Source organism: Silene latifolia, chromosome 4, assembly GCF_048544455.1.
Source record: "Silene latifolia isolate original U9 population chromosome 4, ASM4854445v1, whole genome shotgun sequence".
Classification (NCBI taxonomy): Eukaryota; Viridiplantae; Streptophyta; class Magnoliopsida; order Caryophyllales; family Caryophyllaceae; genus Silene; species Silene latifolia.
Window position 1 is genome coordinate 13,736,089 of NC_133529.1, and position 26,491 is coordinate 13,762,579.

General features: G+C 37.7%; 1 protein-coding gene and 2 long non-coding RNA genes across 4 annotated transcripts in view; 1 reads left to right on the forward strand and 2 right to left on the reverse strand.

Annotated features, from left to right (window-relative positions):
- Window positions 1-10,813, reverse strand: part of LOC141653033 (uncharacterized) — a 63,042-nt gene extending 52,229 nt beyond the window's left edge. Inside the window, exons 1-4 of the long non-coding RNA XR_012547322.1 lie at window positions 10,559-10,813; window positions 5,935-6,129; window positions 5,500-5,810; window positions 4,945-5,289 (exon numbers count right to left, since the gene is read on the reverse strand). This is a non-coding gene — a long non-coding RNA (uncharacterized LOC141653033). The remainder of the gene's footprint in view (window positions 1-4,944; window positions 5,290-5,499; window positions 5,811-5,934; window positions 6,130-10,558) is intronic.
- An 8,770-nt stretch (window positions 10,814-19,583) lies between these two features.
- LOC141653032 (uncharacterized) lies at window positions 19,584-25,810 on the reverse strand. 2 transcript variants are annotated; one of them, XR_012547321.1, is made up of 3 exons: window positions 25,597-25,788; window positions 21,075-21,387; window positions 19,584-20,147 (listed from the first exon to the last, which is right to left on the reverse strand). It is a non-coding gene; the product is annotated as an uncharacterized LOC141653032 (long non-coding RNA). The 2 variants fall into 2 exon arrangements; XR_012547320.1 differs by lacking the exon at window positions 19,584-20,147 and having other exon boundaries at window positions 20,944-21,387; window positions 25,597-25,810.
- Window positions 21,627-25,125, forward strand: LOC141653031 (receptor-like protein 6). The gene has a single exon (XM_074460667.1). The coding sequence runs from the start codon at window positions 21,680-21,682 to the stop codon at window positions 24,701-24,703; it is 3,024 nt and encodes a 1,007-aa protein (XP_074316768.1). The 5' UTR covers window positions 21,627-21,679; the 3' UTR covers window positions 24,704-25,125.
- Window positions 25,811-26,491: the final 681 nt, after the last annotated feature.

Below are 26,491 nucleotides of genomic sequence, written 5' to 3' on the forward strand. Positions count from 1 at the left end.
TATATCCGTCTTAAGTCTCTTAACATTAAACGGGTGAAATATCATCTCATTTGAGCATTTAAGATAATTTTTTTGCATTTCCCTATACATTATGCGCTTGTCTTATTCACACTATTTGACCCGTCTTAAACTTAAGACGGATAAAATATATTTATCTTAAACAGGTTTGTCGGAGGATAAACCATATCATATATCATATGAGAGCAATACAATATTTTATTTTTGATAATAGAACATGCCTATGTGCAATCTGCATGTACTATTAATTTCAAATGAAAGTGTAGTACGAAGTTTTATCTGTACTATCAAGTTATTGCGAATGTGTATTAGGATGAGTAACTTAGTTAGTTTGAAGTTGAAGTTTGTATCGAGCTGAGTCTCTTTGTAGTTGGAAGTAAGTTGACAATTGTAGGGGTTATTTTATAACTTCGCATTCAACAATCTTTTAAGAGAAAGAATATTACAAGTGGCCCGTGCATCGCACGGGCATTAAATCTAGTATCTATCTATCTATATTAATAAAGGAAGCTTTTTTCGAGTGATTACAGAGTCTCCAACTTTTTTGAACTTCTTAAATTTAAAATAAATATAAAATTTAACAAAAGATATAGTTTCAAATAGTTTTATTAGTATGTTAGACGTACAATTGAACTCAAACTCCAACTTCTATTCCAATTCTATTATAATCATCTCATTATATATACCTTACATTATGGCATATCGTTACTTCTTACTCCTTATTTAGTTAGTTACGCAGTATTATATGTTCATTATAGTTTTATTCACAGCTATTGTATTAATGTACACTGCATGTTATATTATATTTTATGAGTATTCTCATAATTTGTTGTTTAATTACAGGTTTTTATGGTCTACAATAAATTGATGATGCTAAAAGAAAGTTACGTCGTCATTAAGGTTGGATTTTCTATTATTATCTCAGATTTTGATTTGGTTTGTATTTGTTAGATTTTGATTCTTAGTCATGTTGTATAACTCTTATATTAATGAATATATTTTACTTTTGAAAAAAAAATAGTGCTTTGTCTATCGATTTTTGATGCAATTATTTCTGATTTTTAGAGCATGAAGAGGTGGAGAAAGAAGCCCTAACAAGGGAACTTACTCCCATTAGAGTGAGAAAATTTCGAGATTTTAAGTTGAAGTTTTGAACCTTTTTATCGATTTACCTTATTCCATTAATCGTAAGCATAAATTCCAACTCCGCTACTAAGCGCATCTAATTCTAATTCTTATAAACGGAACTGTTCATGTATTTCGAGATTTTAAGTTGAAGTTTTGAACCTTTTTATCGATTTACCTTATTCCATTAATCGTAAGCATAAATTCCAACTCCGCTACTAAGCGCATCTAATTCTAATTCTTATAAACGGAAATGTTCATGTACTTTGTTTAACTTTGATTAAAATACTCTTCATAACTATTAAAAACAAATAAAGTTTTGATTTTATATTGGAGTGTATTGTTTTTTTAAAAGAAATAAAGATAAATTTTATTGTTGACAGAATTCAAGACATTCAAATCAACAAAAATTATATACTTTGTTCTTATCTAAAAATAGATTATACTCTCACTAATATTAATGAGAGACCGTCTCTTAAAAATTTGTTGTGTTATACTATGGTTGCATATATTTTGACTATGAATCCGTAACAATATTTGGTACATAAACAAGGACATAACCAGAAGAAGTAAACAAATACAAGAATATTGTATTGATATTAGAGTTTGACTAGGATGAAACCGCGACAATGTCATCGTAGGATCGTAGGATCGCAAGTCACAAGCGGTCTTTCACCTCTTTTTTTACAGATTATATTATCATATCATTGCCCATTACTTTAAATGACTATATACTTGCATGTTTTATTTTGCCAATATCTATTTGTTTGATTGATTTGTCACCTAGCGTTATTTCTTTGAACTAATATTAATCTTCGACGAAGTGCGTTAACGTTAATAACTTTGAATCGTGTGTTTAGATTGATTTATCGCGTATGCTTACATTGCAGGATGGTAGAGTCAGCTTATTGACTTTTAGTTTTTGTGGGGTGATTTATTCAAGATCAAATTCTATACTCATATATAGAGATTAACATACTACTTCTTACCTCAAAAAAATTAGTCTCACATTTATTGATTTTATTTTGTTTTGTTTATTAGATGTATGTTCACCACTAAATTATCTTCATCGTTATTCCACGAATATATGGAGCTTAGCTTCGACAGCCTGCCAATTCAAGATGATCAAAATCGGGTTCTTTAAGTTTCAAAATATCATTTCGCTTCCGTTGTCGAATTTGTCGGTTTTGCTGTGTAGACACCAAAAAGTATAAGCCTTGAAATATACTCCGATAAAATATATCAAAACTATGATATATAGGTTGTTGAATTTTGTTGTAATATTGGTGCTAATTACTAATCGAAGGAATTCGTGGTTATGGTGGTTCTAATGACTAATGACTATCAAAACAAATATTTGTACGTCAACGCTAGAGAATATTCATGGTTGGAGATATGGTGTTGTTGAATAGAAATGTATGCGATTTATAAACTACGGAGTAAACAATATTTATAAGTTGGGTTACCACATCCACTTCATGCCTATTGCCTACCACCTCTAGAATTTTATTTACAATGGAATTCTATTGAACATACTACTCACTCATGTTAGCCTATTAGGTCCAATAAAGGAAGAGTAAATTGGGTATGAGCTATGATTGAATGAAAAATTATGTGTACTATTACCTCATAATAACTACGTATTAATTTCGTTGGCGAATTAGAAATAATGTACGAGTATTAAGGTGAGTATTTAATTAATTTGGTGATGGAGTTCGAGCCTCTTTATTGGCATGACTTGAAATTTGTAATAGTTATTGGTGATTTATAAGACAGAATATTACACGTGGCCCGTGCATCGCACGGGCATTAAATCTAGAGGATATATATAAAAGAGGCTTTTTTCAGGCAATTTTAGAGTCTCCAATTTTTATAAAACACCTATATAGTTTAAATATTAATATCTACGAAAAATATAAATTTGGCCACACAGATAATGCAGAAGATATAATAATCATATTATAATTAATCACAACTACAAAAGATTTATTTTCCATTTGAATTTGTTAAGAACAAAAACACTAATTACAAAGTAGGTATATATATATAAACCATGCATGAGAGTTATCGTACTACAAATCAAAATGCGTGCCTAAACAAAATTTATACGGTTTAGGATGGGAAGATAAGCTACGATGAGTTTGTGGCAATGATGAAAACTGGAACTGATTGGAGAAAAGCATCTCGACATTATTCAAGAGGCAGATTTAATAACCTCAGTTTAAAGCTTATGAAGGATGGTTCTTTAAATTGATATTGATGAAGACTAAAGATTATTATTTATGGTTTATGTTTTTGTAGATATTGAGAATTCGTGAGCTTCTACTTGGATGATTTTAATTGATCTCTTCTTTATTGCTCTATATGCTTCCTAGATGAGTAGGTCACCTTTGTACATTAGTTATTAATAAGTTACTCCGTACCTGTCTACAAAATAATCAATATTCTACTCTTAATAATGTATTAAATCATTGTTATAGGCTGTTACGGATCATTTTAAAATCAGATTACCTTAGAAACATGTTTCGTGAGGGGTCAATTTATACCTCAACCAAGATTAGGTTAGTATGTTAATCTCCTGTTATTACTTTGAGACTACTGTTAAGATATGAATATGTTACTCCGTATAATAAAATAATTAAGAAAAAAAAAAATAGGTGTTAATTACCTCAAGATAAAATTTTGTTTAAGATAATGCAAATCTTGGTGGGATGAATTTGGCCAGGCATAGAATTTTACGTATATAACTCTATCTATATGGATTATTTGGCCTGGGCTTCGAGGTCTCAAATCAGCGAACAACGATCCTCCTCTGCCTTCCTATATACTCCCTCTATTCCCATCAATTCTATACATTTGATTAAAATATAACTCACCTATATTCAACAAATTTATAACAAGTGTATAGAAACGATTGAAATGGATGACGTAACATTATTATGAAATATGATTCCGTAGTAGCGATGCAGCTAAAACTTAGCGGATCCGAATATGAATTAGAGAAGATCTAGACTATCATTTTGTTTTGCATCTTTTCTATTTTTATTTTTGTGAAAAAGAAAACGCTAATATACAATGTAAATTTATTAAACTTTATAGTTTATTAGATGTATAGAGATGTTAATTATTTAACATACAAAAATATAATATAAGTAGGTTATAAATAATTTAAGTTAGATTCCATAATATATAATATTGCATAATTGTTTCGATTTGATTAAATGCATATATGTAATATATTTATATAATATAGAATCCTCTTAAAATTGCATGCTTAAGTAGTAAAAATAATTTCGTCAGTAAAGAAAAGAATTGTAGTAACATTGAATATAGTTATATGATAATAATCACTCATTTGAATAGTAAAAGTAACAATATTATCAGCGAGATTATCGAAAGTGCTAGAAATAACAACGGGAGTAGTGAAATAATCAATATTAATGCGGCAATAGTGAAAGTAACAATAATTACGGCGGGAGTAGTGAAATTACCAATATTAATGCGGTAGTAGTGACAGTAACAATAATTATAGCGGGAGTAGTGAAAGTAACAATGATTACGAACAAGTAAGGAAATGTTATTACTATTATTTCATTAATAAGAGTAAAATATTAATAGCGGAAGTAGTGAATTTGTCTCAAAACTTATTTCATCGTAATTTTAGGATATGTCATAAAAAAAATATATTAATGATAAATTTATGGATTATGCAACTTTAAGTAATTTTATTTAATGAAAAATAAATAATTGTAAGTATAGGTAGCCCGGGCGAAGCCGGGCACCAATACTAGTAACATGTACTTCGTATATAACATCCTGGGACACTAAAACTTGTAGGTCTTAAATCGAGTATCAATTCAGTTAAACGTCAATGGGTAGCATTGATGAGGTTGAATCCGTCAACCTTTGACAAGTAGCTGCCTGAGCGGTGCCTGTCATTCTACCTTGTCTCTCACTCCATTCAGATACTATCATTCACAAATTCTCTGCAATTTTTCCAGGCCTTGACATATTACTAACCAGCACAGCCAAACACGCCACGTCTATCATACACACGAACCAGTGGCAGAAAGAGAAAACGCACACATCTATCATACACACGAACCACTAGCGGACGGAGAGAAGACTAGGGATCGTGAGTCGTGACTGGAAAGGAAATAAAGACAAACAACAAAGTTAGCTTCCAGCATAAAACCAGTCATAGAAGAACATTCACAAGACGGAAGTTGGCTTCCAGCATAAAACCAGTGGCAGAAAGAGAAAACGCACGCATCTGAGAATTATATAGTGTCATTCTACTTCCTAAATGTTATGTACAAAGTTTGACAGTTCAAAACGGAAGTTGGAAAATCTTACCATGTTACATGATACAAGAGAGTGATTTCATGACTGAACTGAATCCTCTGTTATTCAAGAATTCGTGCTCAGGTTGACATTAGAAGTATGGGACATGAGTATGTACCCAAGGGTCATACTCCGCTAGAGTGTCAAGTACTCAAATGTCGAAGACCGGCATGTTTAATGTTTAATCTAAGCATTTTCATTGATTGAATGTATGAAACCAATCGAGTGAATCAACCTCTGTCAAGAAGTTGAGTCAAGTCTTTGTTGTTGTATCAAATTTTCTTCCCCATCTCTTACTTCATAACAGACCGACATCAATAAACCTGCACCATTAAAAAACAGACGTAATCTACATAGTGAACGATCCACAAAATTTCTAACCACTAAAACACAAGTGTCATACTCCGTTGGTGTCAATTATTCAAAACGGAAGTTGAACATTCTTACCATGTTACATCACATCTATGCATTTTCATTAATTGAATGTATGAAACCAATCAAGTGAATCAACCTGTGTCAACTCTGTCAAGTAGCTGAGTCAAGTCTTTGTTATTTTATCAACAACCACCACCACCTACCAACACAACAAAGCCTTAGTCCCAACATAGGTCGGGGTCGGCTAACATGAATCATCATCTCAATCTGTATAGGGTTGAATCAGCCAAAACGGTAAAAGGTAAATTAGCAAAGGAAAAGAAAATAGATAAATGGTTCACAAAACAAGCGTGTTTGTAAAAACTAAAATAAAAAAGAAAAGCGTGAAAACCAAGATTAAAGTGGCAAAACAAATCGGTAAATAAATAGTCAAGTAAAAAATGATAAAAGATAAGGAAATATCTAAAATCCAAAATAATCTTCAATAAGGATTCTCTCTACACAATACCCACTCCAGCACCATACTCTCAGAGATTCCCAAAACACTCCTATCATTCTCAAAACAAGTCTTTGTTGTTTTATCAAGTTGTCAAATTGTGTAGTAAATGAAATTTTATGAATATAGCGACATTCATTTGGTTGATTGCTTGACGAAACAGTCCCACCTATTGTCCTTACAACAAAGGTGATAGCATACATTTTTCAGAGCCTCCAGCGCCTATTAAAGAAGCACATTCCATCGAATAAATAAAAAAAACTCGCACATAACAAAAACCAAGAACTCAAGAATGTATCTCTTGTTGTACTTGTTTAGCCTCTTTGTAGTGTCTTTTAATGTTGTAATTATACATTCTAACTCTGTGTCTTCTTTTCAGCCACAGTGCCCTGATCAAGAGCAGCTAGCCTTGTTGCAGTTCAAGAATAGTTTCCAAATAGACTGTTCAAGAGACTCTCCTTATAGCTATCCAAATATCATACCTCATGAAAAGACGAAATCATGGGTAGGACGGCAAGGTGCAGATTGCTGTTCATGGGACGGGGTGCAGTGCGACAGGAAATCGGGCCACGTGATCGGCCTTGACCTCACAGCCAGTTGTCTTTCTGGTACTTTTCCACCAAACAGCACCATCTTTAACCTGGTCTATCTAAGAAAACTCATCCTTAGTTATAATTTCTTCAACTATTCTCGAATCCCTTCTGAGCTAGACCAACTTTCTAAGTTGCAAGTCCTCAGGCTCTTTAAGTCAAAATTTAGTGGCCAGATACCACCAGAAATTTCAAAATTGTCCGATCTCACTGTCCTAGAACTTGGAGACGACTCAATGGAAACTAGATTGCTAAAACTTCAAAATCCTTCCCTTGGCAAGCTAATTCAAAATCTCACTCATCTACAAGAGCTCGATTTAAAAAATGTTGATGTGTCCTCCACTGTGCCAGTTAATCTCCAAAACTTGACCACTTTAAAACAGATTAGCATTGACAAGTGTAATATGTATGGTAAGCTTCCACCAAATCTTTTTCACTTGCCACGTCTTGAAACCCTCAAATTGAGTTTCAATGGCGATATTGGCGGGTCTCTTCCTGAGTATCAGGCGCATAGTCCTCTAAAAAGTATTATTCTATCTGGCACATCTCTGTCCGGAGAATTGCCTCCTTCAATAGGAAGACTTGCTCAATTGGAAAATCTTGAATTATCCCTTTGTCAAATATCAGGATCTATCCCATCTTCTCTAGGTAACCTGACAAAGCTCTCACATTTGTACCTTGATGACAATGATATTAGCGGTGTCGTCCCATCCTCTATATCAAATCTAACAAATCTTCAGTCTCTATTTCTCATGAACCTCAATGTTATGCCTGGACAACTGATCTCAAACTTAGCTAAGCTACATACATTGACCGCTGTTGGCCTCAGTGGAATGACATTAACAGCTACGATTCCACCTTCTTTCGCCAACCTTACTGAGCTTCGTGAATTATATCTCACCAATACTCAAGTAATGGGTCTACTTCCACAGTGGTTAGCAAATCTAACCCAACTAGAGATTCTAGCACTCGGAGGAAATCAGTTGGTGGGTCCAATACCGCATTGGTTTACTCAACTAACAAATCTAGAAGGTTTGATACTGTCTTACAATAATTTGTCAGGCAATTTTGAGACATTTTCTGGTTTAGAAAACCTCCGTTATCTAGATTTATCAGGTACCAGCCTGACATTACCCGCTACTTCACAGACCAATTCATCTCTTTCCAACCTACAACTCCTATGGCTAGCATCTTGTAGCTTAACTGAATTTCCAGAATTCTTGCGAGATCAGCAAAGTCTAGCGCATTTGCGGCTTGCAAAAAACCTTATCAAGGGTAATATTCCACAATGGTTTGTAAACATAAGTAAAGAGAGTCTCCTGAGTTTTGACCTTTCTCAAAATAATTTGACTGGTTTTGAACAACCAGTGACAACCCTCCCATGGACTCGCTTGGAAGTATTTGACATCGAGGGTAATAACTTCCAAGGAGAACTTCTTATCCCACCGGTGTCTATAAAGAGTTACGATGTCTCAAGCAATTCGTTTTCAGGTGTAATACCGAAACAAATATGCATGGCTACATCTCTAACCATGCTCGATTTGTCCAGCAACCACTTGAGTAGCCAGCCGATCCCTCATTGCATAGGAGATCAGCTTGGCAATTCATTACAAGTTTTGAACTTGAGACAGAACAAATTCCATGGCAGTATCCCACTATCCTTCACATCGAACTGCAATATAAAGATGATAAACCTGAGTGAAAATCAATTGGAAGGTGACCTGCCAAGGTCATTGGAGAACTGTACGAGGCTTGAGGTTCTCGATATAGGAAATAATCGTATAAATGATACTTTCCCATCATGGTTAGGAAGTTTCCCCAACTTACAAGTTTTGGTTCTGAGCCATAACAATTTTCATGGAAGAATATCTGATCAAGATTTAGGTTGTCAGTTTTGTAGTCTGCGCATCATTGATCTATCACACAATTTCTACACTGGTGACCTACCATCGAGATATCTTCGAAATTGGAGCAACATGATGGCTGTGAAGGAAGGACAATCTGATTCATATAGCACAAGGATTATATTTGTAGTGGGGGCTGGTGAAGATGAAGAGGGAGCTGTATTTTCTGAGACACTTAAATACTCGATGACCATAACAAGCAAAGGCAGTGAGAGACTTTACACGGAGATACTTGAAGTCTTTAGAGTTATCGATTTCTCCAGCAATAACTTCACAGGCCAGATTCCAGATGTCATTGGCGAACTCAAAGGGCTTCAAGCACTCAACTTATCGAACAACAATTTAGATGGCAGGATCCCGGCCTCAGTGGCTAACATGATAGATCTCGAGTCCTTGGACCTTTCTCGGAACATTATCTACGGAGTAATTCCCCCAGAGTTGGCTCAAATAACATCTCTTGAGGTCTTTGATGTTTCCTACAATGACTTAGAAGGTCCCATACCACAAGGAAACCAGTTTGACACCTTCCTAAGTGGCTCTTATGTGGGAAACTCAAGACTGTGTGGAAGCCTAATATCTAAAAAATGTAACAATGCAGAAGTTCCCGAATCCAAGCCAATAACAACGGACGAGAGCAATGAACACTCCAGATTAGTTGACTGGGTAGTTAGATCATGCGGGTGTGTGAGTGGATTTATAATTGGTATAGTCATTGGGAAGCTCTACATTACTGACAAGTACCATGGATGGTTTATGGAGACGTTTCAACGGAGGCCAAGGAGGAAAGTGAAGAGAGCAATAAGACACCAACGTCGACGTTGAAATCTGCTTGTTTACCTTTTATTCATCATGTTATCAGTTGTCATAAAAACAATACTTCTAAGTTCTAATGTATTATTTCCCTTATTCGTTCCTCTGTAGTACAAACCCCAACGTTTCTCCAAGTAACAAATTTTTCGGTCAAATTAGTGTCATAAATACCATTCTAAGAAAAACAATTCTAAGGAAGTCTCCTAAGACCGTCTCACATTACATACTTGAAACAAATAAAAAGAAAAAAACATGAAATAAAGTTAGAGCTCTCATGGAGACATGCAATCACGCTAAGTTTATCGTGAAACCGTCTCATATAAGAACTAGTGTTAGAGCTCTCATGCAGACATGCAGTCATGCTAAGTTGGTCTGTCAGATGTATGCAACCTTCCCTTTGCACAAAGAGGTTATTTCCGATCACCCGAAGATGAAATTTCTGTCAAGCATCAAAGTAATCTCTCACTTTCAAAAATTCTAACCCTAAAAAAAAAATTAAGAGCTGCATCAAAATGACTGCTGCTCCATAATAAAAAGATGCGCAACCAATTTAGTGAACCATTTTCCGTTATTCTATAATAAACGAGAAATTTCTCACCCAACTTGGAATCATTACCCTAAAAATTAATCCATAATTAAGCGTGTTACCATAATTCTCAGTAAACAAATCCATCAACTGAATTTAATTGTTAAAATTTCATGTAAAATCAATTATATCATTGATAATCTAAAAAAGCAAATAAAATCAGAATCTCCTGCCCTAATCGGACAGAATTCAAATCATCGATCAAACAAATACTAATCAGACAGTAATAAATGAAAAATCATAACCAATTAACAGCTGAATATATGGTGATTTTAAGTTAAAACGAGAAATGGGGGAAAATCAGGAGTACCTGAGAAATTGACTCGTCGGTGATTACTCATCTTTGATTTCTTCGAATTTGATAGAACCATTGCCCAGATAATGCACATCAGTTGGAGAAATTGATTTGGGCGAAAATTCCGACTATTCGGCGGGAAAAATTATTAATACGCACGCAACTACAGTCCAATTTTTTAACTTACCAGTAGTTACTTGTTTACAGTTTTTTAAAATTCAAGCAATTCATGGACTATCAATAGTAATTATAAACTTCCCTATTTTCTTTTCCGTCTATTGTATGGTGGGGTAGTGTATTTGTGTGGTCCAAATTTATTTATATGGTGGGGTAGTGTGTTTCCTTAATATTTGTGCCAAAATGAAATGGGAGGTTTATTGTGAATAGGAGGGAGTATGTTGTACGGTGTAAAATCTAAGGTTTGTTATAACTATCTATTTTAATGTTAAAGAATACTCCCTCCTATTCACTATATTCTTCCTCTTTCCTTTTTACACAAGAAATAAGAAAGTGAATTTGGAGCACACAAAACACACTACCCCACTATAAGAGTAAGGCGTAAGATGAATGTAAATTGTATATTAATGTGTTGAAAGAATACAGAGATTACATTGCTTATATACTAAACCTAGCCTAAGGAACAAGTTAGCAATAATAACAAATATACAAGAATATAGGAAAGAATAAGATCTAATAATATACACAAGATAATTAGCATATTGACTAGGACTAAAATTAGTAACTAAATAATATCTTCCTTAGTTGGAGAGATTTGATGAAGATCCTTAACATTCCCCCGCAAGACGGACTGTCCATCGGATAGGCCGATCTTGGATATTAGAAATTCGAACCGGGGACGAGGCAGCGGCTTAGTGAGAGCATCGGCTAACTGATCATTACCACTAATGTGAGCAACGCGTAGAGTACCAGCCTGGACCTGTTCTCGCACAAAATGGAAAGCAAGAGCCACATGCTTCATTCGGGAATGAAACACGGGATTTGCGGCGTAATGAGTAGCACTTAGATTATCACAATACACTGCAGGTGGAGTGGTAAACGTGAACTCGAGTTCAGTAAGGAGTGACCGAATCCATAAAATCTCAGAGGTAGCACTTGCCCCGCATTTAACTCGGCCTCGGTCGAAGAAAGTGCAAGGGACTTTTGTTTCTTTGAGGCCCAAGCGATGGGGTTGCGACCCAGGTAGACAATATAACCAGTGGTGGAGACAAAACGATCCTTGTCACCACCCGGTCAAAGATCATCGAAGGCATGAAGTTGGAGAGGAGTGTGTCGATGCAATGAGGAGACCGAGGTGCATCGTGCCATGTAAATAACGAAGCAGCCTTTTGAGAGCGGACCAATGAGCTAGTTGAGGATGTTGCATGAATTGAGCAAGTTTGTTGACGGAGTAAGAGACGTCAGGGCGAGTGAGAGAGAGATATTGGAGACTGCCAACAACCGAGCGATAGAGTTTAGTGTCACACGGTTGGTTTGTATCAGTAGCCGTTAAGGGAGGATGTGAGAACATGGGAGTGTTTGACGGTTTGCAATCGAGCATGTTGTGACGCTGAAGAAGATCATGTATGTATTTGGTTTGGGAGAGATGTAGACCAGCAGAGTTGGGAGTGACTTCAACCCCAAGAAAATAGGAAAGAGAGCCAAGGTCTTTAAGAGAAAAACGAGTAGCAAATTGAGTGACAAAAGACGAAAGGAGCGAGCTAGACGGACCTGTGATGAGAATGTCATCAACATAGACTAGGGCATAAAGGAGTTGAGACCGTTGTTTGTAAATGAAGAGTGAAGGGTCAGCAAGAGAGGCACAAAAACCGAAGCCAATGAGGTAGTTCTTCAGTTCAATGTACCACGCACGGGGAGCCTGTTTGAGACCATAGATTGCTTTTTGGAGACGGCAGACATGAGTGGGATTATTGTCATCGATAAAACCGGGTGGTTGAGCCATATATACCGTTTCATGGAGCTTGCCTTGCAAGAAGGCATTGTTGATGTCTAACTGACGAAGAGACCAATTGTGAGCGAGAGCAAGAGAAAGAATGAGACGAATGGTGACGGGTTTGACAACTGGACTGAAGGTGTCCGAGTAGTCAATACCGTGTTGTTGGTGGAAACCTTTAGCGACGAGTCGAGCCTTGTACTTTTGAATGGTGTTATCCGGATTGTACTTAACCCGAAAAACCCATTTGCAACCTACAATATTATGAGCTTCTTGAGAGGGAACAAGAGACCAAGTGTTATTACGGAGTAGCGCGTTGTATTCCTCGAGCATGGCAGTACGCCAATGTGGGGACAATAGGGCTTGTTTGGCCGTGGTGGGTAGGGAGTGAGGGCTGGTGGTTATTGCAAGCTTAGCATACTTGGGATTGGGTTTGCGAATGTTGTTGCATAGACGTGTAATAGCGCGGGCAGGAGGAGGGATGGGGTTTTGGGGTGGCTGATTGGCAGTGGGTTCAGGGTCAGTGGAGGGGGCAGAGGAAGAAGGGGGTGGGTCATGCGTGCTGGGAGGAGAGGTGGGAGGAGTAGGTGTGGCAGGAGGGGTAGGGGATGGCGAGGCAGGAGGGTTCGATGTGGGTGTGGTAGGAGGGTTAGGAGGAGTGGTTGAGGTGGGGAGTATGGTTATTGGGGGTTCGAACCAAGCAGCATTGGAGGGAGGCGGGTCATGGGAGGACGTGGAGGTGAGGCGAGGATAGGGGAATTCGGTTTCAACGAAGGTGACATGACGGGATGTATAGATGCGATTAGTAGTGGGATCAAGGCAGAGGTAGGCACTTTGTGTAGTGGAATAACCAAGGAATACACATGGGAGTGACTTAGGTTCAAGTTTATGGGAAGTGTAGGGCTTGAGCCAGGGATAACACAAGCAACCAAATGTGCGTAGTTTATTGTAGTTAGGCGATGTTTGAAGGAGACGAGAGTAGGGTGAGTCGTTTTGGAGAGTGGGTGTAGGTAAGCGATTAATGAGGTACACAGCTGTAGCAAAGGCTTGCGGCCAAAAAACGGTAGGAAGGTGAGCATGTGTGAGTAAAGAGAGTCCCGTTTCAACAATATGGCGATGACGACGTTCCGCATAACCATTGTGCTCGGGAGTGTGCGGAGGGGAGGGGAGGTGTGAGATGCCGTTTTGTAAGAGTGAGGGAGTTATTTTAATGTACTCTCCACCATTGTCAGAGAAGAGTTGGAGGAGAGGTCTATTGAAGTATTTTTCGACAAGGAGACGAAACTGTTGAAATACATTGAAAGTGTCAGACTTTTTGCGAAGTGGATATAGCCAAATATATTTCGTGAAGTGGTCAACGAAAATTACGTAGTACTTAAAGTTATCATGGGAGTGAACTGGAGACGACCATACATCAGAAAAAACAAGTTCGAGAGGAGCATTGGACATAAGCGATGAGGAAGCAAAGGGCAATTTGTGGCACTTATTAATCTTGCAGGAATTACAAAAGTTGAAACTAGAAATTGAATAAGGCAAATGAAACTGTTGCTTAAGTAAAGAAAAAACATTATTGGATGAATGTTCTAATCTATGGTGCCACAGGAGAGTAGACTCAGTTGAGGAAGCAGTGAAGACAGACGGCTTGGACGGGTGCCAGGAGTAGATGCCACGGTCAAGTGGCCCTTGAAGAAGAATCCGGCCCGTCTTGATATCCTTAAAAGAAAACGAAGAGGATGAGAACTCAATTGTGGCATTGTTGTCTAGACAAAATTGTGAGACGGAGAGAATATTGCGGGAAATTAAAGGAACATGTAAAACATTGCGAAAATAAAGAGAGGAGGAGGAAGAAGGAAGAGTGAAAGAACCTATGTTAGAGATGGGTAAGGATGTCCCATCTCCAATGACAACATCATCGGGTCCTGTGTATGGGGCATGAAGAGCGAGATTCGAGAGATCATTAGTGAGATGGTGTGTAGCACCACTGTCGACAAGCCAAGACTCGGGAGAGGAAGGTGTGGCCGTGGCTGTGTGGGCTTGGGGACGTGGGATGTTGGTTCGATTAGGACGGACATAGGAAGTGATTGTGACAGTGGGATGGTTTTTCCTAAAGTTCCTACAGTTGAGGAACGCATGACCCTTGTTGTAATACCCGTCCTTTTAGGGACCCTTTGACCAGCGTTGACTGACCTTGGGAGCGGGAATAGTCTTAGAAGTAAGTGCTGAAGTCATCTTGGGTTGCGTGATAGGAGTGGTACTCGATAGAGTAGAGGCTACTCGATCGAGTAGCTAGGTTACTCGATCGAGTAGGGGGCTACTCGATCGAGTATATTAGGTACTCGATCGAGTACCCAGTTTTCAGCGAGGGTTTTATATCGCGTTTTGTTAAATCCGCATATCACTTCCACCACTTTCCTCCTATCTTTCAGTCGCCTCTTTCCCTTCCCTTCACCTCAAAACCTCCATGGAAACCTTTGTGAAGATCCTTGTGCCTTAGGAAAGCGTCTCTTGAGTCGGGTAGCGGTCTTTTGCTGAATTTCTCCCTATAGGTATGTCATTATCATCATCCGTGTTCTTGTTCTTCATAGTTAGGGTTTGCTTGTTAGTAATCTAGAATTGTATTCTGACTATAGGCGTTGCTTGATCGCTGGATATGTTATCTGTCGGCATGGATTGGTTGCGATGGCTTAAAGGTAGGTTCGCCTACTCAGTTTCTGTAGATGGTCTAGTGTGTCGGTTGTGCTGATAGCATTGTGGTTGTTTGATATAGTAATTGCATCGTGACGATTGTATTGTATGTGTGGTTGTGATCGTTGTTGATGGTTCGCGAGGCGTGGCCTCGGCTGAGTGGGGTCACTTGCGGGAGTGACTTCACGCCCTAGTTTCGCCCTTCGTGGAACCCGCCACGGAAGGGGATGTGCACATTAATGGACAGGGTTGTCGCTTGAGTTGATGAGCGGGGATTTGGTGGGTACGGCTGCGGTCCCCCACTGGCGGGGTCGGTCCGTGGGACGATCGATGGATGAGAATGGCCGGACTATTGTGTTTGTGTGTATACGTCCGCTAGCATCATATTGTGTTGATAGTGGTAGTCGCCTTTGTTGCGTCATATCTCGATCGACCTTGTTTGGTTGTTTGTTTGTTATGTGTCTGCCGTGATCCCTTATGGTGAGCAGTCGGTCTTAGCAGGTGTTGATGTTGGTGATAGCTGAAGTCCGGGCGGGAATGAGTCTTCACGAGATTCGATAGTCGTAGCAAGTAGTCTCAGAGTTGTATCTTTTATATAGCTTGTTGGTTTAAATCACATGTAATACAATATTATAGTTCTTTTATTGACGTTTGATTATTACTTTCCTCGGGTAACCGAGATGGTAACGCCCTTATATGCTAAGGAAGGCCTAGTTAAGGCTCCTTTGAATATGGGGATGTTACACTTGTAGCCACAATACTGGCAAACCAAGGCGTCAGGGGACGGGGTAGGAAGCAGAGGAGGGGATTGGGAAGGGGCACGTGGAGGGTAGCGTGGTGGATTGTTAGAGCGGTATTGAGCTGCAAAGGCGGAGGTGGGAAGAGGGGAGGCAGAGGTGGTGTGAGGGTGTTGTAAGTCATGGTTTATAAGCTTCTCGTGAAGGGCATCGAAGGTGATTGGGGTATCTCGGGCTTCAACCGTTTCTTTGATAGCTCGATAGTGCGTCGAGTCAAGTCCACGGAGCACCTTCGAGATGATGTCCTCGGGGTCCATGGGTTTACCGAGTTGGGCGAGTTCGAGGGTACATGTTTTGATTTAATGCATATAGTCAGTGACAGTTTGGTCGGGTTTCTTTGTGATGGTTTCGAGTCGATTTTTGATTTGGAGGATGTGACCCCGTGAGGGGTTGGCAAAGGTAGAGGCAAGAGTGGTCCAAGCCTCGTGGGAGGACTGGGAACGGGTGACTAGGGGAGCTATGTTGGCATCGAGAGTTCCAACAAGAGAGGCGAGGAGAAGACGGTCTTGTCTAGCCCATGTGGAATAGGCGGGATTGGCAGCAGGCTTGTTGTCTACGACAACGGTTTTGGGAGGGCAGGCTAGGGTGCCATCAAGGTAGGTAAATAGGTCGAGCCCTTCAAGGAAGGACTGGATTTGGAAGGACCATTGAGTGTAGTTGGTGGTGGTTAGGGTTTTGCATTGGGAGAGGTTGACGAAGATGATGGGGGTGGCGTTTTCAGCGGCGTTTGGGACGACGAGGGCGTTGTGTGCCATGAGCGAGGATTACAAAGTCGAAGGATCGAAGGCGATTGATACCATATAAGAGTAAGGCGTAAGATGAATGTAAATTGTATATTAATGTGTTGAAAGAATACAGAGATTACATTGCTTATATACTAAACCTAGCCTAAGGAACAAGTTAGCAATAATAACAAATATACAAGACTATAGGAAAGAATAAGATCTAATAATATACACAAGATAATTAGCATATTGACTAGGACTAAAATTAGTAACTAAATAATATCTTCCTTAGTTGGAGAGATTTGATGAATATCCTTAACACCCACATGCAATTTAATTTGGACCACACAAATCAACCCAAAAAAGGAAATAGGGAAGAAAACCCGAATAATCCGAATAAGGAAATAGGGAAGAATATAATGAATAGGAGGGAGTATGAGCTTTATTAGAAAATATTGAGCTCATCCATTTACACATTAAAAACATGAACTTTGAATTAGCTAACAATGAATAAATATAAGTTCGGATTCTTATACCTTTGTTGTACAATATTTATGGTACAACTAAATGTATTATAATCTTTTTCGTGGTTGTGGCTTAAATGGACTACCACGTGAAAACAACCAATAGTAAATGTGGTCCAATCAAGCTAGTGAAATATTTAGCTAAACATTACTAGCTTAACATTGGACCTCCTCTTATACAAAAGTTTGTAAGAGTATGTGTAATTGAATATGGTTGATTTGCATGATGTCGTATAGAGCTGGTTAAACATTCGGGCCGAGCTGACCTTAGACGGCGCCACGGCGGTGCTTGACTTGTCGAACCCGGACACGCCCCGAGCTAGGGGACAGGTCAGTCGAGCCTGGTAGAGGTGGAGTCGGAACCGACTGGGACAGGGTCAAGGGGTGGGGCCGGGGCGGTACAAGGGCGGGTCTGGGTTAGGGCAGCCAGTGGCGGGACAGATAAGATATGCTCAACGTAGGACTAGTTTTTGGCGGGCAGGGTCAGGGCAGTACAAGGTGAGGTGGCCCGGGTACTAGTTGATCTGGTGGGTGGGTTGGGCCAGCTCGTGCCTCGTGACCATCCTTAATGTCATGTCATATGAGACATAGGAAAATGGGCATGGATCATGTGCGTCGTCGCATGTTGAATGCAAAAGAATAGCGTTTAGTTTCTATAACGATGGATATAAATTTTAAGATTAAAATGGGCAAGATAGTATTTCATTTAGATAGATGGACAACCTTTTTTTTAGTCTCTAGCCATTTTGCTTTTGTACTTATCTATTATTTGTAATATGAGTGTTGCTCATTTATGTACGGATTTTACTCTTTTATGGACGTAAATGACCAATTTACCCTTCTCACTGCAACACACATACATTCCAATTTCAACTTACTCCCACCATCCCTAAATCCCTAACCGCCCCGCCACCACCAGCCCACACCCCACCACCGTCAACCGTCACTGCACGACCGCGTATGTCCTCTGCAACTATCATTCCCCCGCTACCACCTATCCCTCAACTAACCATATTGAAAAAAATCCAGAAATGGGGGAAAACCCTAATTGAAAAAAAGCTTAATTGAGTCTATAGAAACAATAATTCATGTAATTTATTCAACAAAATCGAATATTGACTTATTTGACGAGGAGATTAAGATTTTTCAATGGAGAATTTGAAATCAATTTGATTATTAAGTATGAAAGGAGAAAAGAAAAAAGAGAGATTTTTAGTTTTTTTTTTTTTTTACGAAAAGGATAATGAATGGAAAAAACATGGAAAAAAGTTCGTGACTGAATAAAACCCGTCCATGAAAGAGTAACTATATAAATTTAATGCTGATATATATCCATGTTAAATATTCAGTAAGAATGTGTGATAGGTTTATTTGATTAGTTGTGAAACTTGTGATTGAGCAACGTCTTCTACAAAGTTGTCCTACGGTGTAATATATGGCCGAATCAACACTTTTTGGCTCAAAAAGAAGGGTACACTTAAAAAATTAAAATACATAGAAATATCAGCAGAATATCTTAATAATTTTAATACTGCCATATCCTTCAGCTCAAACTTGTAGAGTCTATAGAAACAATAATTCATGTAATTTATTCAACAAAATCGAATATTGACTTATTTGACGAGGAGATTAAGATTTTTCAATGGAGAATTTGAAATCAATTTGATTATTAAGTATGAAAGGAGAAATATAAAAGAGAGATTTTTAGTTTTCTTTTTTTTTTTACAAAAAGGATAATAAATGGAAAAAACATGGAAAAAAGTTCGTGACTGAATAAAACCCGTCCATGAAAGAGTAACTATATAAATTTAATGCTGATATATATCCATGTTAAATATTCGGTAAGAATGTGTGATAGTTTATTTGATTAGTTGTGAAACTTGTGATTGAGCAACGTCTTCTACAAAGTTGTCCTACAGTGTAATATATGCCGAATCAACACTTTTTGGCTCAAAAAGAAGGGTACACTTAAAAACTTAAAATACATAGAAATATCAGCAGAATATCTTAATAATTTTAATACTGCCACATCTTTCAGCTCAAACTTGTAGAGTCTATAGAAACAATAATTCATGTAATTTATTCAACAAAATCGAATATTGACTTATTTGACGAGGAGATTAAGATTTTTCAATGGAGAATTTGAAATCAATTTGATTATTAAGTATGAAAGGAGAAAAGAAAAAAGAGAGATTTTTAGTTTTCTTTTTTTTTTTACGAAAAGGATAATGAATGGAAAAAACATGGAAAAAAGTTCGTGACTGAATAAAACCCGTCCATGAAAGAGTAACTATATAAATTTAATGCTGATATATATCCATGTTAAATATTCGGTAAGAATGTGTGATAGTTTATTTGATTAGTTGTGAAACTTGTGATTGAGCAACGTCTTCTACAAAGTTGTCCTACGGTGTAATATATGCCGAATCAACACTTTTTGGCTCAAAAAGAAGGGTACACTTAAAAAATTAAAATACATAGAAATATCAGCAGAATATTTTACTAATTTTAATACTGCCACATCCTTCAGCTCAAACTTGTAGGTCTCATATCAACTATTCAACTCAACTAAAAGCCAATTCAGAGAAATGCAGCAATTCTCCCTTGTGACGGTCACAATTTGCGACGGGCAAATGTGACCACTTTTTGATAAAATGTAACCACTCAAGTACTGTTCATAAAATGTCACATATAAAAAAATGGTCACATTTTCTCATAAAATGGTGACATTTGGCCCGTCGCAAATGTGAATAGTGTTTGTGACGGAATAGTACCCGTCACAAATGAGAATTGGTGAAATGTCAATGGGTAGCATAGATGATGTTGAATCCGTCAACCTTTGACAAGTAGCTGCCTCAGTGGTGCGGGTGCCTGTCGTTCTACCCTGTCTCTCACTCCATTCAGAGTGTCATTCACAAACTTCTGCAATTTTTCCAGCCCATGACATATTACTAACCAGCGTTGCCAAACACACCACGTCTATCATACACACGAACCAGTGGCAGAAAGAGAAAATGCACACATCTATCATACACATGAACCAGCAGCGGAAGGAGAGAAGGCTAGGGATCGTGAGTCATGACTGGCAAGGAAATACAACAACAACAACAACAACAACAACAACAACAACAACAACAACAGAGCCTTAATCTCAAAATGATTTGGGGTCGGCTGATATGAATCATGCTTTAGAACCGTTCATGGGTGAATGCACACCTCAAAATGCGAAAAAATAGAAAAGGAAAAAGGGAAAATGCACGCGGTGCCCTTGAAGTTTTGATTTTTGCCCGAAATACCCAATTTTTTGTTCCGGAAAATTTTAAGAGTCTATAACTCGTATCTACGAGTTCAGAAAGTGATAATTTTCTTTGCAAATTGGTTATCTTTCCGAGAGCTACGATTCAAAAAAAAAAAATTGTCATATTTGGATCACGTGGCTAGGAGATTTTGTACGTCAAAGTTTTTTTTTACCGAACAAACTTTGAGTGACCATATCTCTTCGACACGAATTCCAAACTCGACAATTTTTTTTTCAAGTCGTAGTTCTCGAAAAGATAATCAATTTGAAAAAAAAAAATCGTCACTTTTTGAGCTCGTAAAAACGAGTTATAGTCTCTTAAAGTTTTCCGGATAAAAAAATTGGGTATTTCGGGCAAAACATCAAAGTTCAAGGGCACCGCATGCATTTTCCCAAGGAAAAACGAAAAACAAAAGGGGAGTGAAACATAATACGTGGTGTGTTTGGCAGCGCTGCTAGAACCTGTCCGAGAATTATATACAGTGTCATTCTATTTCCTAAATGTTATGTACAAAGTTTGACAATTCAAAAGGGAAGTTGGGGAATCATACCATGTTAATGACTGAACTGAATCCTCTGTTATTCAAGTATTCGTGCTCTGAGTAGACATTAGTAAGTATGGGACATGAGTATGTACCCAAGTGTCATACTCCGCTACAGTGTCAAGTACTCAAGTTTCGAAGACCGGCATGTGAACTTTTGTGATAGTTGGAGTAATGTAGATCACATATAAGCATTTTCATTAATTGAATGTATGAAAGAAATAAGGGAATCAACTCTGTGAAGTAGCTGAGTCAAGTCTTTGTTGTTTTATCAAGTTTTCTTCCCCATGTCTTACTTGATATCAGACTGACGTCAATGAAGCTGCACCATTAAAAGACAAAGATGAATCTACAGTCAAAGATCCGCAAAATTTCTAACCACTAAAACACATTAACATTCAGCAAAGACATCATCAAATTGTGTTAGTAAATGAAAAAACCAAACTGATATAGCGACATTCATTTGGTTGATAGCTTGACGAAACAGTCCCACCTATTGTCCTTACAACAAAGGTGATAGCATACATTTTCAGATCCTCCAGCACCTATTAAAGAAGCACATTCCATTGAATAAATCAAAAAACTCGCACATAATAAAAACCAAGAACTCAAGAATGCATCTCTTATTTTACCTGTTTAGCCTCTTTGTAGTGTCTTTTAATGTCGTAATTATACATTCTAACTCTGTGTCTTCTTTTCAGCCACAGTGCCCTGATCAAGAGCAGCTAGCCTTGTTGCAGTTCAAGAATAGTTTCCAGATAGACTGTTCAAGTGGCTCTCCATATAGCCATCCAAATATCATACCTCATGAAAAGACGAAATCATGGATAGGACAGCAAGGTGCAGATTGCTGTTCATGGGATGGGGTGCAGTGCGACAGGAAATCGGGCCACGTGATCGGCCTTAACCTCACAGCCAGTTGTCTTTCCGGTACTTTTCCACCAAACAGCACCATCTTTAACCTGGTCTATCTAAGAAAACTCATCCTTAGTTATAATTTCTTCAACTATTCTCGAATACCTTTTGAGGTAGACCGACTTTCTAAGTTGCAAGTCCTCAGGCTCTTTAAGTCAAAATTTAGTGGCCAGATACCAGCAGAAATTTCAAAATTGTCCCATCTCGCTGTCCTAGAACTTGGAGAGGACTCGACGGAGACTCAACTGCTAAAACTTCAAAATCCTTCTCTTGAAAAATTAATTCAAAATCTCACTCATCTACAAGAGCTCAATTTAAAAAATATTGATGCTTCCTCCCCTGTGCCAGTTAGCCTACAAAACTTGACGACTTTAAAACAAATTAGCATTGATAACTGTAATTTGCATGGTAAACTTCCATCAAATCTTTTTCACTTGCCACATCTTGAGACCCTCAGATTGAGTTTCAATGGCGATATTGGTGGGTCTCTTCCTGAGTTTCACTGGCATAGTCCTCTAGAAAGGATTTTTTTATCTGGCACGTCGTTATCCGGAGATTTGCCTCCTTCAATTGGAAGACTTGCACAACTGGAAACACTAGAATTATCCCTTTGTCAAATATCAGGATATATCCCATCTTCTCTAGGTAACCTGACAAAGCTCTCTCATTTGTACCTTGATGACAATGATATTAGTGGTGTTGTCCCACCCTCTATATCAAATCTAACAAATCTTCAATCTCTGTTTCTCATGAACCTCAATGTTAAGCCTGGACAACTGGTTTCAAACTTAGCTAAGCTACATACATTAACCTCTGTTGGCCTCAGCGGAATGACACTAGGAGCTAAGATCCCACCTTCTTTCGCCAACCTCACAGCACTTCGTGTATTATTTCTCTCCAACACTCAAGTAATGGGTCTACTTCCACACTGGATAGCGAATCTAACCCAGTTAGAGATTCTAGAACTAGGAGGAAATCAGTTGGAGGGTCAGATCCCACATTGGTTTACTCAACTAAAAAATCTACAAGGTCTGGCACTGCTTAACAATAACCTGTTTGGCAATTTTGAGACATTTTATGGTTTAGAAAACCTCCGCTTTCTAGCTTTATCAGGTACTAACCTAACGTTTCCCCCCACTTTACAGACCAATTCATCTCTTCTCAACCTACAACTCCTATTTCTAGAATCTTGCAACTTAACACAATTCCCAGAATTCTTGCGAGATCAGCAGAAACTAGAGCATTTGCGTATTGAAAAAAACCTTATCAAGGGTAGCATTCCACAATGGTTTGTGAACACAAGTAAAGATAGTCTCCTCAGTTTTGAGCTTGCTCATAATAACTTAACTGGTTTTGAACAACCAGTGACAACCCTCCCATGGACTCGCTTGGAAGTATTTGACATTGAGGGTAATAATTTCCAAGGAGAACTTCCTATCCCCCCGTCGTCTATAAAGAGCTACGATGTCTCAAACAATCTGTTTTCAGGAGTAATACCGAAACAAATATGCATGGCTACATCACTAATCATGCTGGATTTGTCCCGCAACAACTTGAGTAGCCAGCTGATCCCTCATTGCATAGGATATCAGCTTGGCAATTCATTACAAGTTTTGAACTTGAGAGGAAATAACTTCCATGGCAGTATGCCCACATCTTTCACATCGCACTGCAATGTAAAGATGATAAACCTGAGTGAAAATCAATTGGAAGGTGACGTGCCAAGGTCATTGGAGAATTGTTCAAGGCTTGAGGTTCTTGATATAGGAAAAAATCGTATAAATGATACTTTCCCATCATGGTTAGGAAGTCTCCCCAACTTACAGGTTTTGGTTCTGAGCCATAACAACTTTCATGGAAGCATATCTGATCAAGATATAGGTTGTCAGTTTTGTAGTCTGCGCATCATTGATCTATCACACAACTTCTACACTGGTGACCTACCATCAAGATATCTTAGAAATTGGAGCAACATGATGGCTGTGAAGGAAGGACAATCTGATTCATATAGCACAAGGATTACTTTTGTAGTGGGGGCGGGTGAAGATGAAGAGGGAGCTGTATTTTTTGAGACACTTAAATACTCGATGACTATAACAAGCAAAGGCAGTGAGAGATTTTACTCGGAGATACTTGAAGTCTTTAGAGTTATTGATTTCTCCAGCAATAACTTCACAGGCAAGATTCCGGATGTCATTGGTGAACTCAAAGGGCTTCAAGCACTCAACTTATCGAACAACAATTTAGATGGCAGGATCCCGGCCTCATTGGCTAACATGATAGATCTCGAGTCCTTGGACCTTTCTCGGAACATTCTCTACGGAGTAATTCCCCCAGAGTTGGCTCAATTAACATCTCTTGAGGTCTTTGTTGTTTCCTACAATGACTTAGAAGGCTCGATACCACAAGGAAACCAGTTTGACACCTTCCTAAGTGGCTCTTATGTGGGAAACTCGAGACTCTGTGGAAACCTAATATCTAAAAAATGTAACAATGCAGAAGTTCCCGAATCCAAGCCAATGACAAAGGACGAGAGCAATGAACACTCCATATTAGTTGACTGGGTAGTTAGATCATGCGGGTGTGTGAGTGGATTTATAATTGGTATAGTCATTGGGAAGCTCTACATTACTGACAAGTACCATGGATGGTTTATGGAGACGTTTCAACGGAGGCCAAGGAGGAAAGTGAAGAGAGCAATAAGACACCAACGTCACCGTTGAATCTGCTTGTTTACCTTTTATTCATCATGTTATCAATTATCATAAAAACTATACTTCTAATGTATTATTTCCCTTATTCATTCCTCTGTAGTACAAACCCCAACGTTTCTCCAAGTAACATATTTTCCGGTCAAATTAGTGTCATAAATACCATTCTAAGAAAAACAATTCTAAGGAAGTCTCCTAAGACCGTCTCACATTACATACTCGAAACAAATAAAAAGAAAACAAAAAAAACATGAAATAAAGTTAGAGCTCTCATGGAGACATGAAATCACGCTAAGTTTATCGTGAAACCGTCTCATATAAGAACTAGTGTTAGAGCTTTCATGCAGACATGGAGTCATGCTAAGTCGGTCTGTGAGATGTATGCAACCTTCCCTTTGCACAAAGAGGTTGTTTCCGATTACCCAAAGATGAAATTTCTGTCAAGCAACAAAGTAATCTCTCAATTTCAAAAATTCTAACCCTAAAAAAAAAAAATTAAGAGCTGCGTCAAAATGACTGCTACTCCATAATAAAAAGATGCGCAACCAGTTTAGTGAACCATTTTCCGTTATTCTATAATAAACGAGAAATTTCTCACCCAACTTGGAATCATTACCCTAAAAATCAATCCATAATTAAGCGTGTTACCATAATTCTCAGTAAACAATTCCATCAACTGAATTTAATTGTTAAAATTTCATGTAAAATCAATTATATCATTGATAATCTAAAAAAGCAAATAAAATCAGAATGTCCTGCCCTAATCGGACAGAATTCAAATCATCGATCAAACAAATACTAATCAGACATTTCAGACAGTAATAAATGAAAAATCATAACCAATTAAAAGCTGAATATATGGTGATTTTAAGTTAAAACAAGAAATGGGGGAAAATCGGGAGTACCTGAGAAATTGACTCGTCGGTGATTACTCATCTTTGATTTCTTCGGGAATTTGATAGAACCATTGCCCAGATAATGCACATCAGTTGGAAAAATTGATTTGGGCGAAAATTCCGACTATTCGGCGGGAAAAATATATTTTTACCAATCTTGGACAAATTGGTAAAAAAACGAGAAAAAGAAACATATATCGGATGTAATACCTCCAACTTTTTTGTTTTTTGAGCATATATGTATTTTTGTTGAGTTTATTACCTCAAACTTTATTTGTTTTTGAGCATATGTGTATTTTTTTAGCATATTAAAGTTTTTAAGTTAGATTTTAATATTTTTCCCGTCAAAACTCAAATTTAAGTAAACTTATATGTAATGTTTTTGAGTTTTATTGTAATTTTCTAGAGTTTAATGTTGAAGTGAATAAAATCAAAAACTTTATAGTGAAACTCAGAAACTTTAAAACAAAACTCAAAAACTTTATTATAATACTCAAAAACTATAGAATTGGAGGTAGTACATCAGATGTATAATCCACTTACTGTAAAAAAACTAGCATGTTAGATAAATCTTATCTATATAAATACAAAAACATTTCCTCTAAGCCATCTCATCAAATCCAATTTTTATTTTTCTTTTCCAATTAACAATCGTGGGCCCCATCCATTACTTTACATCTGAATTAATTTTTTTTGTGGTTTATTTTGTTTATTTTTTTGCTTACCTCAACTTTTATAAACAAAATATTGTACGTAAATAATACTCCTTCTTATTCGCTATAATGTTCCCTCTTTCCCGAAACGGATTATTCAAGTAATGTTCCCTTTTCCTTTTTTGGTAACTTTTACTCTTATTTTATTCATCACTCCCTCTTATCATCAAACCCACACAACACTTTTACTC